At 50.8% G+C, this 15796-nt stretch overlaps 1 protein-coding gene across 4 annotated transcripts in view; it reads left to right on the top strand.

Annotated features, from left to right (window-relative positions):
- Rps6ka1 (ribosomal protein S6 kinase A1) overlaps positions 1-15796 on the top strand; it is a 39522-nt gene that overhangs the window by 10724 nt on the left and 13002 nt on the right. For 2 of the 4 annotated variants that reach the window (XM_090335494.1, XM_090335496.1), the window contains 12 exons: positions 3048-3164; positions 3408-3489; positions 6883-6963; positions 7130-7209; positions 8003-8109; positions 10004-10041; positions 10376-10518; positions 10905-10975; positions 11239-11327; positions 12487-12551; positions 12789-12891; positions 14733-14863. In XM_090335494.1, coding sequence (XP_090191620.1) covers positions 3048-3164; positions 3408-3489; positions 6883-6963; positions 7130-7209; positions 8003-8109; positions 10004-10041; positions 10376-10518; positions 10905-10975; positions 11239-11327; positions 12487-12551; positions 12789-12891; positions 14733-14863 — 1107 coding nt within the window. Of the gene's footprint in view, positions 1-297; positions 472-2096; positions 2252-3047; positions 3165-3407; positions 3490-6882; positions 6964-7129; positions 7210-8002; positions 8110-10003; positions 10042-10375; positions 10519-10904; positions 10976-11238; positions 11328-12486; positions 12552-12788; positions 12892-14732; positions 14864-15796 lie in introns of those variants that run through there. The other 2 variants (XM_090335495.1, XM_090335493.1) reach the window with 2 other exon arrangements.

The raw sequence follows: 15796 nt of genomic DNA, 5'->3' as shown, positions 1-15796 counted from the left end.
TTTGTTCACTTGACTGCCATTCTTGGGAGCCATGGCAGGGATACTGACAGGGAAACAGTGGCTAAGCTCCACTCTCCCACTGCTCTCCGGGCTCCCAGGTGGATGCCTGATGCCTGCTGGGTCACCACTTCATCATCACGGGACTGGCTTTCTTCCTTAGGGTCTGGAGACAGGGTGGGCAGGGAGGGAGCTGTTCCTCTATGATCTCCCTGGATCATAGGCTTAGGGTCTGTTGGTATTCCCTCTTCAGCAAGGCCTCCTGTACCATCTCAGTCCCTCCTCCCTGCCAAGGGGGAAGTGAGAGGAGGGGGGCCAGGGACCCGACCCTGCCTTCTGGGCCAACAACGCTAAAAAAAAAAGCAGAAGTATGAGGAGTAACAGGGCCTTCTGGCCACTAGCGTGAGCCCCACTATGCAGACCCCAGCAGAGTTCCCCAGAGTTGAGAGAGATCCAGTCTCCTGTCTCAGAAAGGTGAGCCGAAGAGTGACCTGCCTCCAGCAACGTCTGTCATCAAGACTGGGTGAATTATAGATGAGGGGGCGGGGGAAGGGTGGTTCTGTCCTCTGGGGTTTCTGGGTGCCTGTGTCTGTCTCCAGAGAATTTTCTGTCAGAGGCGAACAAGACAAGTGGAGACGCAGATCTTAGGGTAGGATGAGCAGAGATTGTTTTGTGGCTTTAAGCTATCTCAGTCTCTCTGAGTCATAATTTCGTCAGTCTCAAAAATTATGCATTCGACAAAAGGGCTAATTTGCCTGCTTTTTGGTAATTTTGTAGGGCTGTTAAACCTATCCCCTTTTGTCACAGAGCGTCTCCTGAAGTTAGTTGTCTCTGAGGGTCAAGATCTGGAGTGGGAAACTCCGTACTGGTCCTAGGATTTAGGGAAAGGATAACTTGGATGGGCAGGGAGGAGGGGACTTACCTGCTCACCTTTCCCTGGCTATAGCCAGGAAGGGCCCAGAAGGCAGAGTTGGCTCAAGTCATTTCATTGACTTATTTGCTTTGGATGTTGCTATTTTCTGTGCCTCAGTTTCCTGTTCCCCAAAGGAGTTAACCGTTTCTGATCAGAGTCAGAATCATCAATATGTAATCAGACATGGTCCCTTCAACCAGACAACCCTAGACTCTGTTCAGGTAAATCCTAGGGAAGCAAGACCTTAGAGATGTGTTGGCCACAAACATTGGAGTTCTGAGTGCCGGCAGCTGCGTTCCCTTGTTGCTCTCCACAACCCTAGCTATACCAACAAGAATGCACAGCTCTGCCCTTCATTCTTTTCCTGGTGATCTCTGCGCTATCACCTGCTTCTGTCTGCCCCCGGGCATCTGTCAGTCTACATGGCCTCATTTACTCTAGTTGTGTTGCTGCCCTCTTGTCTCTGTTGTTGGTTTTCAGGTTCTGTCTCCATTTGATGAGTGCCTGTTGTCATTGATTGATGATATGCCATATGTTAGGTATCCACTGGGTTTCGGTCCTTTCTGTCTTTGCCTGTTGGATTGGTATTCCTGTCTGTTTCTTCCTGATATGTTCATATCCCCTTCTGTCTGCATGTTGGTACAAAGGTCTTGTCTACCTCTCTTGGACCTGAGTTTCCACTTCTCCCTGCTGTTGGGTAGAGATCTCCATCTAGCTCTGCCTGTTGGGCATAAGTTTTACTTCCCTGTGTGCATATGTATTTGTATATGTACATGTATATGTATTTGCATGTGATGTGTACCTTCCTAGTCCTGCCTGTTGGATGCTTGTCTTTATATATCTCTATCTGTTGGATGCCTACCTCTGCCTGTTGGTGTCTCCTTATCTGCCGATAGGCACCTGTTTCTGCCTGCTGGGTACCAAACCGCTTAACAGCTGGGTCAGCCTGAGGCTTTTCCTCTGTAAGCCCACAGGAGGCTGGGGGTGGGCCAGAGGGAAGCCCTCAGGAGAGGTGGGGTGGAGAGAAGGGAGCTGGGTGAGGGTGGAGGCCTGAAGCTAGCAAACCGCAGGCCCTGAATGATTGGTTGCCCTGGGCTGGGCCCAGCCCCTGCGCCCTCACCCTGCACATCCGCCTTGAGCCTGGCCACCTCCGCAGCAGCCTCTGATACTGCCTGCTCCTGCCATGGTGCTGGCCCTGCTGGGCGGATGGAGCAGGATCCCAAGCTGCCCCGTCTGCGGCTCTGGGCCCTGCTCCCCTGGCTACCCAGGAAGCAACGACCCAGGATCGTTCAGACCTCGCTGCCTGCCCCCGGCCCTAGTTCTGGCCCCCGGCAGGACTCGGTGAGTGTGCCCGGATGTCTGGTCCTAGTCTGGCATAGCCCTTGGAACAGGTGCCTGAGTAACCACTGTGGCTTAATCTGCCTTTAGACCCTCCTAGCCCAAGACTGGCCCCGCTGGGTGGTTGGACCCTGCCCAGACTTGCTTCCTGGGGAAATGAGGAGGCACCTCAAGGTGTCAGGGCAAGACTGACAGCAATTAGAGGGACAGAAGGGCCCTAGAACAGTTGGACCCTCACAGGGCTTCCAAGGGAAGTTTAGATAAGTGAGGCGTGGAGTTTCTGGTGGTCACTTTCACCCAGCCCAGACTAATACTTAATGGGTTAAAGGAGTGGGGGCGTTGTCTTGGTGATATTTAGGCCACTGTGTAACTTAGCCCTCTCCATATAGCCAAAGTAATCCCCTCATCTCATTCTTACCAGCAACAAAGGCCCGGTCTACCTCCCCATTGTGAGCTCAAATGTTACTTCCTATTGTGGCAAAACCAAAACAGCAGGGGGCGGGGAGCCCCACAGCAGATCTCACAGGTCCCTGTACCTCAGCCAGAGTCTGGGGTCAGCTCCCTCCTAGCTATGCTGGGCCAACCCTTGGGTCTGACCAGATCAGAGCCCTCAGGGTGCCCAGAGCAGGGCCTTACCTGAAACTGCACCTTGGTGATTTGGCATCCCAGCCTTTGAAGCCCCATCAGGAGACCATGGCTTGTTGGGTCTGTTAGGGTCTGGTGGCACAGCTTGGATGGAACATCCCCTGCTGTCTGAGCAGGGCCCTGTGCCGACCGCCAGCTCTGTCCCTTTGTCCAGGATGAGGGCGTCCTCAAGGAGATCTCCATCACGCACCACGTCAAGGCAGGCTCCGAGAAAGCAGATCCATCTCATTTCGAGCTCCTCAAGGTTCTGGGCCAAGGATCCTTTGGCAAAGTGAGTGATGAGTCCCTGCTGGAGGCTTGCACCAGTTATGTCCAAGGTGGGGCCTAGGGGTCTTGACCAAAGAGTCAGAGGGCAAAGGTGAGAGGTCACCTTGTTACCCAGGGAAAACTGAAGTTCATCTTGGGGCTCTTGGAAGCTAGAATCAACATAGAACATAGAGCATGGAAGATGAGAGCCAGTCGGCTCAGCTTCCTCCCAGTTCCTCTCTGGACTTTTCTGCCTCTACTTTCTTAGGTCTTTCTGGTGCGGAAGGTCACCCGGCCTGACAATGGACATCTGTATGCCATGAAGGTGCTGAAGAAGGCAACACTGAAAGGTGAGTCTGGGCACCTTCCAAGGCAAAACCCACCTGGGCCCAGGGGTAAAGAAGAAGCCCAGGTCTCACAGGTCTTGGGACTGGTAAAGGAAGTAGCTCTGTCTTCAGGAGCACCCAGTATGGAGGTAGAAAGCAGACCTGCACCCAGTTACCCCTCTCCCCTTACTCATTCTCAAACTAAGAGGCTGGCCATGACTGACTGAAGGCAAATATTTGGAATGAAGTAGCGGGGTGAATGCAGTGTGCTTAGCATAGGAGTTCAAGCCAGTAATCCTAGCAAAGATCAGAAGATAGGAGTTCAAGGCTAGACTGGGTATAAATGTTGCAAGACTCTACTTCATCAGTGGCTGGGCACCTGTCATCCCAAGCACCTATGGGACACAGTGGCATATACGTGTCATTTCAGTGACAGAAGGAAACACAGAATTGCAGTTCCTTGTGATCCATGCATACATAAAGTGAGATCCTGTCTTGAAAGTAACCTACAAAGAAAGGGACTGACTGGCTCGTGTGGTAGAGCGCCTGTTGAGCAAGCATGAGGCCCCGAGTTCAAACCGTAGTACTGAAGAAAAAAATAAAAGACAGACTGGTCAGGCAGAGGTGTCTGGTCAGCACAGTTGTTTTGTGATGCTAGAAGAATCTGAAAAAAGAAGTGGAGGGCCCGGGAGTTTGGCCTAGCGGTTAAAGTGCTTGCCTAGCATGCACAAAGACCCGGGTTCGATTCCTCGGTATCCCACATACACAACCAAGCCGGAAGTGGCAGAGACGAGACTGCAACAAGCGACAGAGAGCGAAAGCAAGCAAGCGGAGCCCAACCGAGTGGTGGCCGGAGCGAGCGGGGTCGGAGCGAGCGGGGCCGGAGCGAGCGGGGCCAGAAAGAGAGAAGGGGGCCAAAAAAAAAAAAAAAAAAAGAAGTGGAGCCCAGTGTGGATAGCATGGTTCATAAGAGAGGTAGGTGGAGCGGGCCCCCAGAGACGAGTGGCAGAGAGGTTCAGAAGGAAGCCCTAAGCCAAGGTCTAAATTTCTGGGACCTTAAAAAGGATGTGAAGGTAGTGGATTCAGGGTCAGATGTTGACTAGGAGTGGCCTGTGAAATCAGTGTGTCCATTGATCATGTGTAAGCCAAGCCTTGATTGGTGTGATGGGGGAAGTAGGAAAGTTCAGCCTTAAGAATGGATGTTTTTTGTGGCCCATCTGCAGGGTGAAGGGTGATGGTAGGTTTTCTTTCTTTCTTTTTTTTTGGCCAGTTCTGGGGCTTGAACTCAGGGCCTGGGCACTGTCGTTGGACACTTTTTGTCCAAGGCTAGAGATATGTCACTTGAGCCACAGCGCCACTTCCAGCTTTTTCTGTGTATATGGTTCTGGGGAATCCAACCCAAGACTTCATGCATGCATGCTAGACAAGCCATTACCACTAGGCCACGCTCCCAACCCCTCTTTTTTTTTTTTTTTTTTTTTTGCCAGTCCTGGGGCTTAAACTCGGGCTGGACACTGTCCTTGGGCTTTCTCAAGACTAGTGCTCTACCACCTGAGCCACAACACCACTTCCAGCTTTTTCTGTGTATGTGGTACCAAGGAATTGAACCCAGGGCTTCGTGCATGCTGGGCAAGCACTCTACCACTAGGCCACACTCTTGGACGATGGTAGTGTTGTTGTTGTTGTTGTTACTGTTGTTTATTTGTTTTTTGCACCTTGATGGATAAGAGTCACTCCCCAGAGCCATAGAGGATGATGAAAGCAAATCTCAGTTATGACCAGGACTCACAGTCTGGATATAAGAGGCTATATATACATGCCTTGCAAATGTGGTGCAATGGTCCTGTGATCCTTGTGTATGGCTGTATAAGACTGTGGAGCATAGTGGGCTGTACAGAGACTGCTGAGAGGTTAGGGGATACCTAAAGTGTGAGATATGCCTTAAGGAATGAATTGGAAGTTCTCTTGACCAGGGTGATAAAGAAAAGGCATCTGGAAGGGCAGGATGTAGCTCAGTGGCATTGAGCTTACCTAGCAAGTGCAACTTCCTGGGTTTGATCCCTATAACCAAAAGAGAAAAGACAAAAAAAAAAAAAAAAAGCCACGTATAGGGCTGAAAGTGTGGCCTAGTGGTACAGTGCTTGCATAGCATGCACAAAGATCAGGGTTCAATTCCTCGGTACCACATATGTAGAAAAATCCGGATGTGGTGCTATGGCTCAAGTGGTAGGGTTCTATCCTTGAGAAAAACCTAAGGATAGTACTCAGGCCCTGAGCTCAAGCCCAAGACTGGCCAAAAAAAAGCTGGAAGGGGTGCTGTGGCTCAAGTGGTAGAGCTATAACATGGAGAAAGCTCAAGGACGGTGCCCAGGCCCTGAGTTCAAGCCCCAGTACTGACACACACATACCAAAAAAAAGGTATCTGGGAAAGAGAAGCTCTTTGCCTGGGGTGGTTAATTACTTCATAGCACCTGCTGCAGCTGATAAGGGGATAGAAGAAAAGACAGAGAAAAAAAAATGCTCCGGAGTAGGAAGCGAAGCGCAAGCACTGGGAGCCCAGAAATCCCCATCCAAAGATTCAAGGGCAAAGTTGTTTCCAGCAGGGAAGGAAGCCAGACCTGGATCAAGTCATCCAAGAGCTTGCTGATAGAATTACCAGGCAATACATTTTCTTTTTGCCAGTCCTGGGGCTTGAACTCAGGAACTGAGCACTGGCCTTGGACTTTCTCAAGGCTAGAGCTCTACCACTTGAGCCTCAGCACCACTTCCGGCTTTTTTTTCTATATATGTGGTACCAAGGAATCGAACCCGGGTCTTCATGCATGCTAGGCAAGCACTTTAACCTCTAGGCCAAACTCCTGGCCCCCAATTCTGACTTTTGTATATATATGTGGTACCGAGGAATCGAATCAGGGCTTCATGCATACTAGGCGAAAACTCTACCAATAGGCCCCACTCTAGGCCCAGAATAGGGAATTTTTTTTAAATACTAATTTTATTATTGTTATTAAGGTGTTGTGCACAGACTAGGGAATTTTTATGTCTGCTCAGGAGGAGGTGTTAAAGGTACATAGTCAAAGCCTAAGGACCTCAGAAAATATAGCTCAGTGGAGTACTAGTTGCTCAGTGGCTCTCCATATGGGATATGGTGGGAGACAGGGCTGGAGTTCTGGGTGAAGTACTGAGTCCCCTGTTGGGTATTGCCTTCAGAGGCAGAAATAGGGGTCAGGCCCAGAACTCAGAGAGCCAGAATGGTGTGGGGAGGAAGAAGGAAATGGATTTCCTCAGGGTGTGGATAAGGGAATATCAGAAGCACACACTTGGAGAAATAAATGAAAAGCGAGCCTGTAGTAGGGCTGGGAGAATGGCAGTGTTGGGTGTATAGGCTCTTGGTGACTTCCTTTCTCTTCTGGCCAGTACGCGACCGTGTTCGGACTAAGATGGAGAGAGACATCCTGGCTGATGTCAACCATCCTTTTGTGGTGAAGCTACACTATGGTAAGACACCAGATCCCACCCAAGTTCCCATCCCTCTCAGTTTCAGTCCTGGCTGCTGCCTTCTCTGTACCTTGTCCACCTCCCACCTGGCCAGGCCAAGGGGCCAGGGCTGGAGGAGACAGCTCTCGGCCCTGATGACTCCAGCATGGCTCTTCCCCTTTCTCAGCCTTCCAGACCGAGGGCAAGCTCTATCTCATTCTGGACTTCCTGCGTGGTGGTGACCTCTTCACTCGGCTCTCAAAAGAGGTGAGCTACCATTCATCGGCCAGAGGGCCCAAGGATGGAGCTGGGGACACACACAAGGTCTTCAATCCCGGCATTGTGAAGCGTGTATCTGATGTGGCCTGGCACTATAACTAACTGTCCAGCCCATCCTGGTAGCCTCTGTCCCTGGAAATGTCACCTGCCCTATACAGAGGCCACCCCTGGAAAGCCTCTGGATCTGATGCCTGCTTGGTTTTATAGAGCTAAGGGTGCCTCTTACCACATCCATGCTGCCAGGTGCTATGCTGACTAGAACCATGAGCACAGGGGAGAAGTCCCAACATCCCCTGCCCTTTTAAGACTATCATAGATCACTAAATTTATTCTAGTTCATGTCTGTAGACATAAACTTATATAAGGAGAATCTGCTTTTTTCCAGTTCTCTACTCCTTAGATCCTTATCGGTTAAACTTTTATTTTTATTTTTGCTTACTGTCCTTGGACTTTCTCAAGGCTAGAGCTCTACCACTTGAACCTTAGCACCACTTCCAGCTTTTTTCTAAGTATGTGGTACCGAGGAATTGAACCCGGGTCTTCGTGCATGCTAGGCAAGCACTCTACCACTAGGCCAAACTCCAGGCCCTTAAACTTTTTGTTATTGCCAAACAGTGCCACAGTAAGTGGCTTGGATGTTAGCCATTTCCTCCTTCAAACCCCTTTGGTATATGGTACCTAGAAAGGATCTCTGGAAGCTGCTGACTACAGTGGCCCAGCTCCAGAGAAGGGGATTCCAGCTAGAGGCGCCTCCCCACCTCTGGCCCCTGGTCCATTGCAGGTTATGTTCACAGAAGAGGATGTGAAGTTTTACCTGGCAGAGCTGGCTCTGGGCCTGGACCACTTGCACAGCCTCGGCATCATTTACAGAGACCTCAAGCCTGAGAAGTAAGTAGAGCTCCGCCCTCCCTGCCCCTCCCCCAGGCCCCTCCTCCCCCGCCTCACCACCACACACTGGCCTCTCTAGTGAACTAAGTACCACAGGCCTCTTCTAGAACCAGCTCCCTGATGGATGTGGGTGCTGCTCTTTCCAAGAACTGTCCCCTCTGGGGCTCTCTGAAAACCGGGTGGGATAGAATAGGGTGACAGCAGGCTACCTTTAGTAATTAGGGGCCACCTAATTACCTTGCTGACATTACGAAGGCCTGATACCCTCCAGGCAGCTGTGTTGTCCATCTTTGATTGCTAAGCCAACATGACACCTCACATGCTGCCAGTACGATCATTCTTTGAGCTAGGTGCTCTTACCTGTTATCTTGGCTCTTCCTGATGAGAGATCTAAGGATTACAGTTCAAACCCACCTCTGGGCAAGAAAGTCTGTGAAACTTTTATCTCCAATTAGCCTTCAAAAAGCTGGAAGTAGAACTATGGTGTAAGTCATAGAGAGCTATCCTTGAGTAAAAAAAAACTTAGGGACAGTGCCTAGGCCCTGAGTTCAAACCCCATAACTGACATTAAAAAAACAACAAAAAGGATCATTTCTTGATATGTTCTTCTCTGAAAATTCCCTTAATATCTAAATAATACCTTGGGACTCAGGGACAAGTAAGAGGACAAGGACTCAGGGACAAGGCTAGAGTAATGGTGCACCTACAGTCCTAGCTCCTTGGAAAGCTGAGGCAAGAGGATCATCGCTTAAGCCATCACTTAAGTAATTCAAAGTCAGTCTGGGCCATATAATGAGAACTGTATTTTGTTTTTTTATTTATTTACATTTTTACACCTGTACAAAGTGACACTTTACCACTTAAACTAAACCTCCAAAAATACATCAGAACCTTTTTTCCCCTTCTTTGGTGCCAGTTCTGGCACCAAATTGGAGATAAGAGTCTCATGGACTTTCGTAGCTACCTGGGCTGGCTTTGAACTGCAACCCTCAAATCTCAGCCTTCTGTATATGGAGGATTACAGATGTGAACCACCAATGGTCAATTAGAACCTATGTTTTAAAGGAGAAGTGAGCCTGGCACCGGTGGCTCATGCCTATAATCCTAGCTACTCAGGAGGCTGAGATCTGAGGATTGTGGTTTGAAGCCAGCCCAGGCAGAAAAGTCTGAGACCTTTTTTTTTTTTTTTTCCCCAGTCCCTCATGCAGTTGGAACTCTGGGCCTGGGCATTGTCCCTGAGCTCTTCAGCTCAAGGCTAGCGCTTTACTATTTGAGCCACTTCCAATTTTTTAGTGGTTAATTGGAGATAAAAGTCTCATGAACTTGAGTGCCCAGGCTGGCTTGGAACCTTGATCCTCAGATCTCAGCCTCCTGAGCAGCTAGGATTACAGGTGTGAACCACTAGTGCCCAGCTTGTGAGACTCTTACCTCCAATTAATCACATTAAAGGCCAGAAATGGTGCTGTGGCTAAAGTGGTAGAGGGCTAGCCTTGAGCAAAAGGAGCTCAGGGACAGTGCTCAGACCCAGAGTTCAAACCCCAGAACCAACATAAATAAATAAATAGGTACATCTGAGTTTAAATTCTGTCTCCATCAGCTCCTAGCTTTGGGACTATCAAGAGATGCTTAACTTTCCTGAACTGTAGCTTCAGGACATTAAAGAAATGGAGCCATAATAGGACCTTCCTCACAGCTGTTGTAAGAATTAGCAGAAAAGGTAGACCTGCCCGCGTGGCATTGTTGGGACTCCGCTCCACCACCCATTTCTCCACTCTGGGTGCAGCACCTCATCTGGGCCAGCACAAAGTCCTCTGCCCCATGGTGCCAGCAGAATGCACAGTTTTGCCTCGGTGCCTGCCACTGAGGGCCCCTGACTCCTGTTTCTTTGCTGCAGCATCCTTCTGGATGAGGAGGGCCACATCAAGCTCACAGGTGAGTGGCTGAGACCAGCCCCTAGGTCCCCAGGGGAGGATAGGAGGCACTCCCGATAAGTCTCAGCTGAGGTCTGGGGGCTCATTCTTCCTAAGAGATGGTACCAGTTATTCAGAAGGGGTCAGACTCCAGGCAGGCTCCAGACTGGAAACATTCTAGTCTTGGAATCCCTGCTCCCCAGAGTGTAACCTTGGGTAGGTCTCTAGGCTGTAGCTTCCTTCCGCATCACATGGAAGTGATGCCCTCAGGCCTCTAGAGTGGAGAGCTGAGTATGCAAGGGGTGGCAGCAAGGAAATCAGGGGTTCTAAAGATGTGACCTCGGCCCTTGCTGCAGACTTTGGCCTGAGCAAGGAGGCCATCGATCATGAGAAGAAAGCCTACTCATTCTGCGGGACAGTGGAATACATGGCTCCGGAGGTTGTCAATCGCCAGGGCCACACTCACAGTGCAGATTGGTGGTCCTATGGGGTGTTAATGGTGAGTGCCCAGGAAGGGGGAAAGGATCCTTGGACTCTCACCGGTGTCTCCATCTGGACAGCAAGAGGGTTGGGTGAGCTCCAAATCTCTCCTCTTGTCTTCTCCCAGCCAAGCTCACCTTACCCTGCGTTCTGTCACAATTTCCTTCCATGGAAAGAGCCCAGGATTGACTCCCACCTGAGCCACCCCCCTCCCCTTCCCCTGATCCTGGCTTAAGCCCTTTCCTTGGGTTCTGGCACCTAATGTTGTTTCTGGAGGTTTGCGTTGGCAAAGGGGAGAGGTGGACTTGGAGCTAGACTTCTGGAGTTGGAGCAGGGTGGCTTGAGTAGGAGGAGGAAGGAGGCATGAGAGATGGAACAAAGCCTAAATGAACTTTTCCTCTGCAGTTCGAGATGCTCACAGGCTCCCTGCCCTTCCAGGGGAAGGACCGAAAGGAAACCATGACCTTGATTTTGAAGTAAGTACCAGTCCCATACTGGCCCCTCAAGAACTCCCCAACACCACCTGGGTTTGGAGGCCTGTCAGTTATCCCCTTCCTACCTCCATCATCCCTTTTCTTTTCTTCCAGGGCTTGTGGGAGGGATCCTTGAAGTCCTTGGGAGGTGAGGTAGTGGCCAGCTTGTCTTGATTGAGCTGGGAACAAGGCTTGGACAGAGGGGGAGGAGAGCCTGGGCTCCCAGGGTGGGATTCAACCTTGATGAGATCTGGGGGCTGTTTCAGGGCGAAGCTGGGCATGCCCCAGTTTCTGAGCACGGAAGCCCAGAGCCTCCTTCGGGCCCTGTTCAAGAGGAACCCTGCCAACCGGCTCGGTAAGCAGCCACAGCTCAGGGGAGGGGGCTTGGCGGTGGAGAGCAGGGTGCAGCTGCAACTTAGGCCATGGGGCCACATCTGGAGCTGAAAGGGACCGTTGTCCTTTGTGTGAGCAGACAATGCTGAGGGCCACTCTGCTTTCTGGCTCCATGTGTGATGTTGGAGGGGGTGGGTGACCTGTGTGTAGGGGGAAGACAGGAACTGAGTCATCTCCACTCCCTCTGAGGACAAGGACAGAGGCTCCCACATAGTCTCCCTGCCAAGGTTGCTGGCTCAAGAGAAGGCCCATGAGCTCAGGGGTGACAGGATTCAAGTCCCAGCCCCAGTGGTGTCAGTCCCCAACTGCCTGGCTCACTGCAGTCCTTCGTAAATATTTGTTGAGTGAATAAGTACCACGTAGGAGCCATGTGACCTAGGCAGGTGACATCACCTCTCCAAGCTCTGGGTTTCTTGTCTCGGTGGAGCTGAGGATCCCAAGCTGGCACAGGGCTCTGCGGATTGAGTGAAGTTGTACGGACATGTCTGACACGTAGTACATGTTCAATATGTGTTTGTTTCCTTGGCTTCTGGGTTCACCTGAACCATGGCCAGCTTCAGAAGGTGCAGTCTATGCTGAGAAGGCACTAGGATAAGAGGAGCAGATAGAGCCTGAGGCTGGAGGGTGTAAGGGGCCTCTGTCCTTCTCAGAATAAGTCCAGCTCTGTCCTGACCTTGACAAGGTCCCTGACATTGCTGGGTCTCCTCCTCCTATGCATACATTGCAGTTTGATCAACAAAAACTCCATAAAAGGCCTGGGAGTTTGGCCTAGTGGTAGAGTGCTTGCCTAGCATGCACAAAGACCCCAGTTCAATTCTTTGGTATTACATATGTGGAAAAAGTCGGAAGTAGTGCTGTGGCTCAAGTGGGAGAGCTCTAGCCTTGAGAAAGCCTGAGGACAGTGCTCAGACCCAGGACTGGGTTGGGGGGTGGGGGGGAACAAAACTCCATAAAAGTAGATAATACCAAGTGGGCAACAGGTCTTAGGATAATGTCTGGCCACATTCATTCAGGGCAGGGTGAGCTTATCCTGCTCCCTGTCCTAGAGCTGGTCCCAGAGCTCTGTGCAGCTCCTTGGCTGGTAGGGTGGTTGCCTAGGGTTTTCATGTGGGTTCTTTTAGGTTCTGGCCCCGATGGGGCAGAGGAAATCAAGCGGCACATCTTCTACTCCACCATTGACTGGAACGTGAGTGGCATCCATTCCTAACTCCCACAGGGTGGGCCATAGAAAGGGTAGCGAGAGGGGTCTCTCCCGACGATGACCGAGCAAGTAGCAGTGGAAGGTGATGACCAGTCTTGAAAGCAGGACTGGCCTCCCTCAGGCAAGCAGTCCTGCTGGGCAGTGTGGCCTCTGCTTCCAGCAGGGGCTCCTGGCGGGCTCTGGGAGTACCGTAGTGATCCGAAAGCCCACCCCACCTTGTAGAAACTCTACCGTCGCGAGATCAAGCCACCCTTCAAGCCCGCGGTAGCTCAGCCTGATGACACCTTCTACTTTGACACTGAGTTTACATCTCGCACACCAAGAGGTATGTCCCTTGTCTGATTTGTCTGTCCAGGGCTGGTACCAGGGGCAAAGCAGGGAGGCCAGGGCACCTGGGGACGCAAGGATGGTCAGGGACTCTGGCAGGCCAGGCCTGGGTGTGTGGGTAGACAGGCAGTTAGTGTCTGGCCTGTCTCATGCCGCTTGACTCTTACTCTGGGGTTCTGTGGGCTTCTTTGTGTCTGGGTGAGAGGGTGACGTGTGTGGGTGGTTCAGGCCATAATGGGAGAGTCGGGACCCTTGCTGTGGGCGTCATCCAGCCCACTGGGAAGACTAAACACATCAGACGTGCACTTGGGTCAGGGCTAAGGAATCTGACCCAGCAAAACTGTGGTGGAGACAGTCTGGTAGAGCAGGGTTGACAGTATTTATAGGTCAAGAGCAAACGTGGGAATCTGGCTTTGGGAATTTGGGCTTTCTAACTGCTTGGCTGTCAGGGTACTCATCCGGAACATGGGTCTAATCACCGTCTTGTAGTAGCGATTCGTAGGAATCGCTTCAAGAAGCCAACAAGGGGGCCAAACACTTTGGCCAGGTGTCTGCCTGTGAATGGCAAATTGGATGTTAGGACTGAGGTGCCTCTCATGGAGCATGTTTTAGCAGAGCACATGCTTATCTCACTGGAGCTTGTACACTGCTGGAGACTGAGAGCTCAGCACTTTTTTTTTTTTGCTGGTTCTGAGGTTTGAACTCAGGGCTTGGACCCTGTCCTTAGGCTTTCTCAAGGTAAGCGCTCTACCACTTGAGCCACAGCACCACTTCCGGCTTTTTCTGTGTATGTAGTACCTAGGAATCAAACCCAGGGCTTCCTGCATTCTAGGCAAGCACTCTACCACTAGCCACACTCCCAGGCCCCAAGCTAAGCACTTTGTGAACAACCTGTCTGCTTATTATTTATCAGTTAAGGACATATCAGGTTCTTGTTGTAGCCTAGCCATAAGGTGCAATAATGGTTCATAAGATGGTCCCTTGGTTAGCTCAGGCTGTTGCTGGAAAAGAAGCTGTTGAGGACAAAGGGCCAGAGGAACAGGATGAGAGAAGAGAAAGGTGAACTGAATTTGAAGGGTGAACAAGAACTGGACTTTCCAGAGGGAACAGCACATCTGGTAACTGCTCAGAGGCCTCCCTAAGAATCTTGGGAAGTCCTGCATGGCTAAGCTTCAGAAGGAAGCAAGGAAACTAAGACTACAAGGACTTCAGTGGCCAGACTAGAGTTGGACTTTTTCTCCTAGGGGCAGAGGGGAATGTGAGAAGTGTGCGAGTATGGCAGCAGATTTGGGGTAACTGGGAGAGTGTAAAAGAAGGACTTGAGCTGGACACTGATGGCTCACACCTATAATCCTTGCTACTCAGGAGGCTGAGAGCTGAGAATTGCAATTTAAAGCCATCCCAGGCAAAATCCATGAGACTCTTAACTCTAATTAACTGCCAGAAAACTGAAAGTGGTGCTATGGCTCAAAGAAGTAAAATGAAAGCCTTGAGTAAAAAAGCTTAGTGACAGTGCCCAGACCCTGAGTTCAAGCCCCATGACTGAAAAAAAAAAAAAAAAGACCTGAATAGTCACCCTTGAGAGAAAGTAACCAGGACACTTAGTCTGAATGGAACCTGGACTGGAAACCAAATGTGGGAATCACATGTTCTTCATGTGGCAGGGTCGGGCTGGTCTTAGCATGTGGGAACAGAGAGGCAAGGCCTAGAATGAAGAGCCCACAGTCTCCCACTATGGTCAAATGCTGAGGCAGGCAAGGACCTCCTGGGTCCTCGTGGTTGGGCTGTCTGGGGGTCAAGAGACCTCTTCAGGCTCACATCACCTCTTGCCCCCTACAGATTCCCCAGGCATCCCCCCCAGCGCTGGAGCCCATCAGCTATTCCGTGGCTTCAGCTTTGTGGCCACTGGCCTGATGGAGGATGACGGGAAGCCTCGGGCCACACAGGCGCCCCTGCACTCAGTGGTACAGGTGAGCCAGGCAGGGCACTGCTGCTCACTTACCCTGTTCCACCCGGAAGCCTCAAGGCAAAATGAAGAACACACACTCTGAAGCCTGATGGGCCTGGGACAAATCTTGAAGGAGCCCAAGCTCCTAGAGCCTTGCCTGTCTCACACCTGTCCCTGATGTCTAGATGATCCCAAAGGTGTAAGCTCCCTAGCACAGAGCCAGTGTGTGTGTGTGTGTGTGTGTGTGTGTGTGTGTGTGTGTGTGTGTGTGTAAAAGCCAGTGAATGCTCAGGAGGAGGTGTGAGGGAGTGGCTGCCCAGTGCCTGTCAGGAGTGGGCAGCAGATGACCGAGTTCTCACATTCATCCCTCATTTGTATACTGCCCTGCTCCAAGGAAAAGTTTAGAGAGGAGAGGTATGAATACAGACTTCAGAGCTCACAGAATAATAGTGACTTTGGATGAGGCACGTTTCTCGTACCTCAGTTTACTCATCTGTAAATTAAGATCATGATAAGCCCTCCTCTATAGAGTTGTGAGGGTTATCTTAACTACTGTGATTACAGTTGACTGTGTGATTTATTGTCCCAACTGGGTCATCTTTGTCCAGAACAAATGTTAAGAAACCAGACTAAGCCTGGTGGTAGCTCACACCTATAATCCTAGCTACTCAGGAGGATGAGATCTAAGATTCAAAGCCAGCCTGGGCTCTAAAGACTCTGGGACTCTTATTTCCAATTAATCACTAGAAAAGGGAAAGTGGGGCTGTGGTTCTAGGGGTAGGGCAGTAGCCTTGAACTGAAGAGCTCAGGAGCAGCCCCCAGGCTCCAACTTTAAGCCCCATGCCCCACAAAAAAAAAAAAAAAAAGTAACACACCCTATGACTGACAGATTGCAGCCCAGACCAGCAGGGAACCAGTGAAGGTTCCAATGAGTAGAAAGTCAGGATATGAGCCA

The sequence above is a fragment of the Megascapheus bottae genome, chromosome 6, assembly GCF_031878675.1.
Source record: "Megascapheus bottae isolate mThoBot1 chromosome 6, mThoBot2.hap1, whole genome shotgun sequence".
NCBI lineage: Eukaryota > Metazoa > Chordata > Mammalia > Rodentia > Geomyidae > Megascapheus > Megascapheus bottae.
Note: the sequence above shows the minus strand (reverse complement) of the source record. Positions and strands in the feature narration are given on the sequence as shown.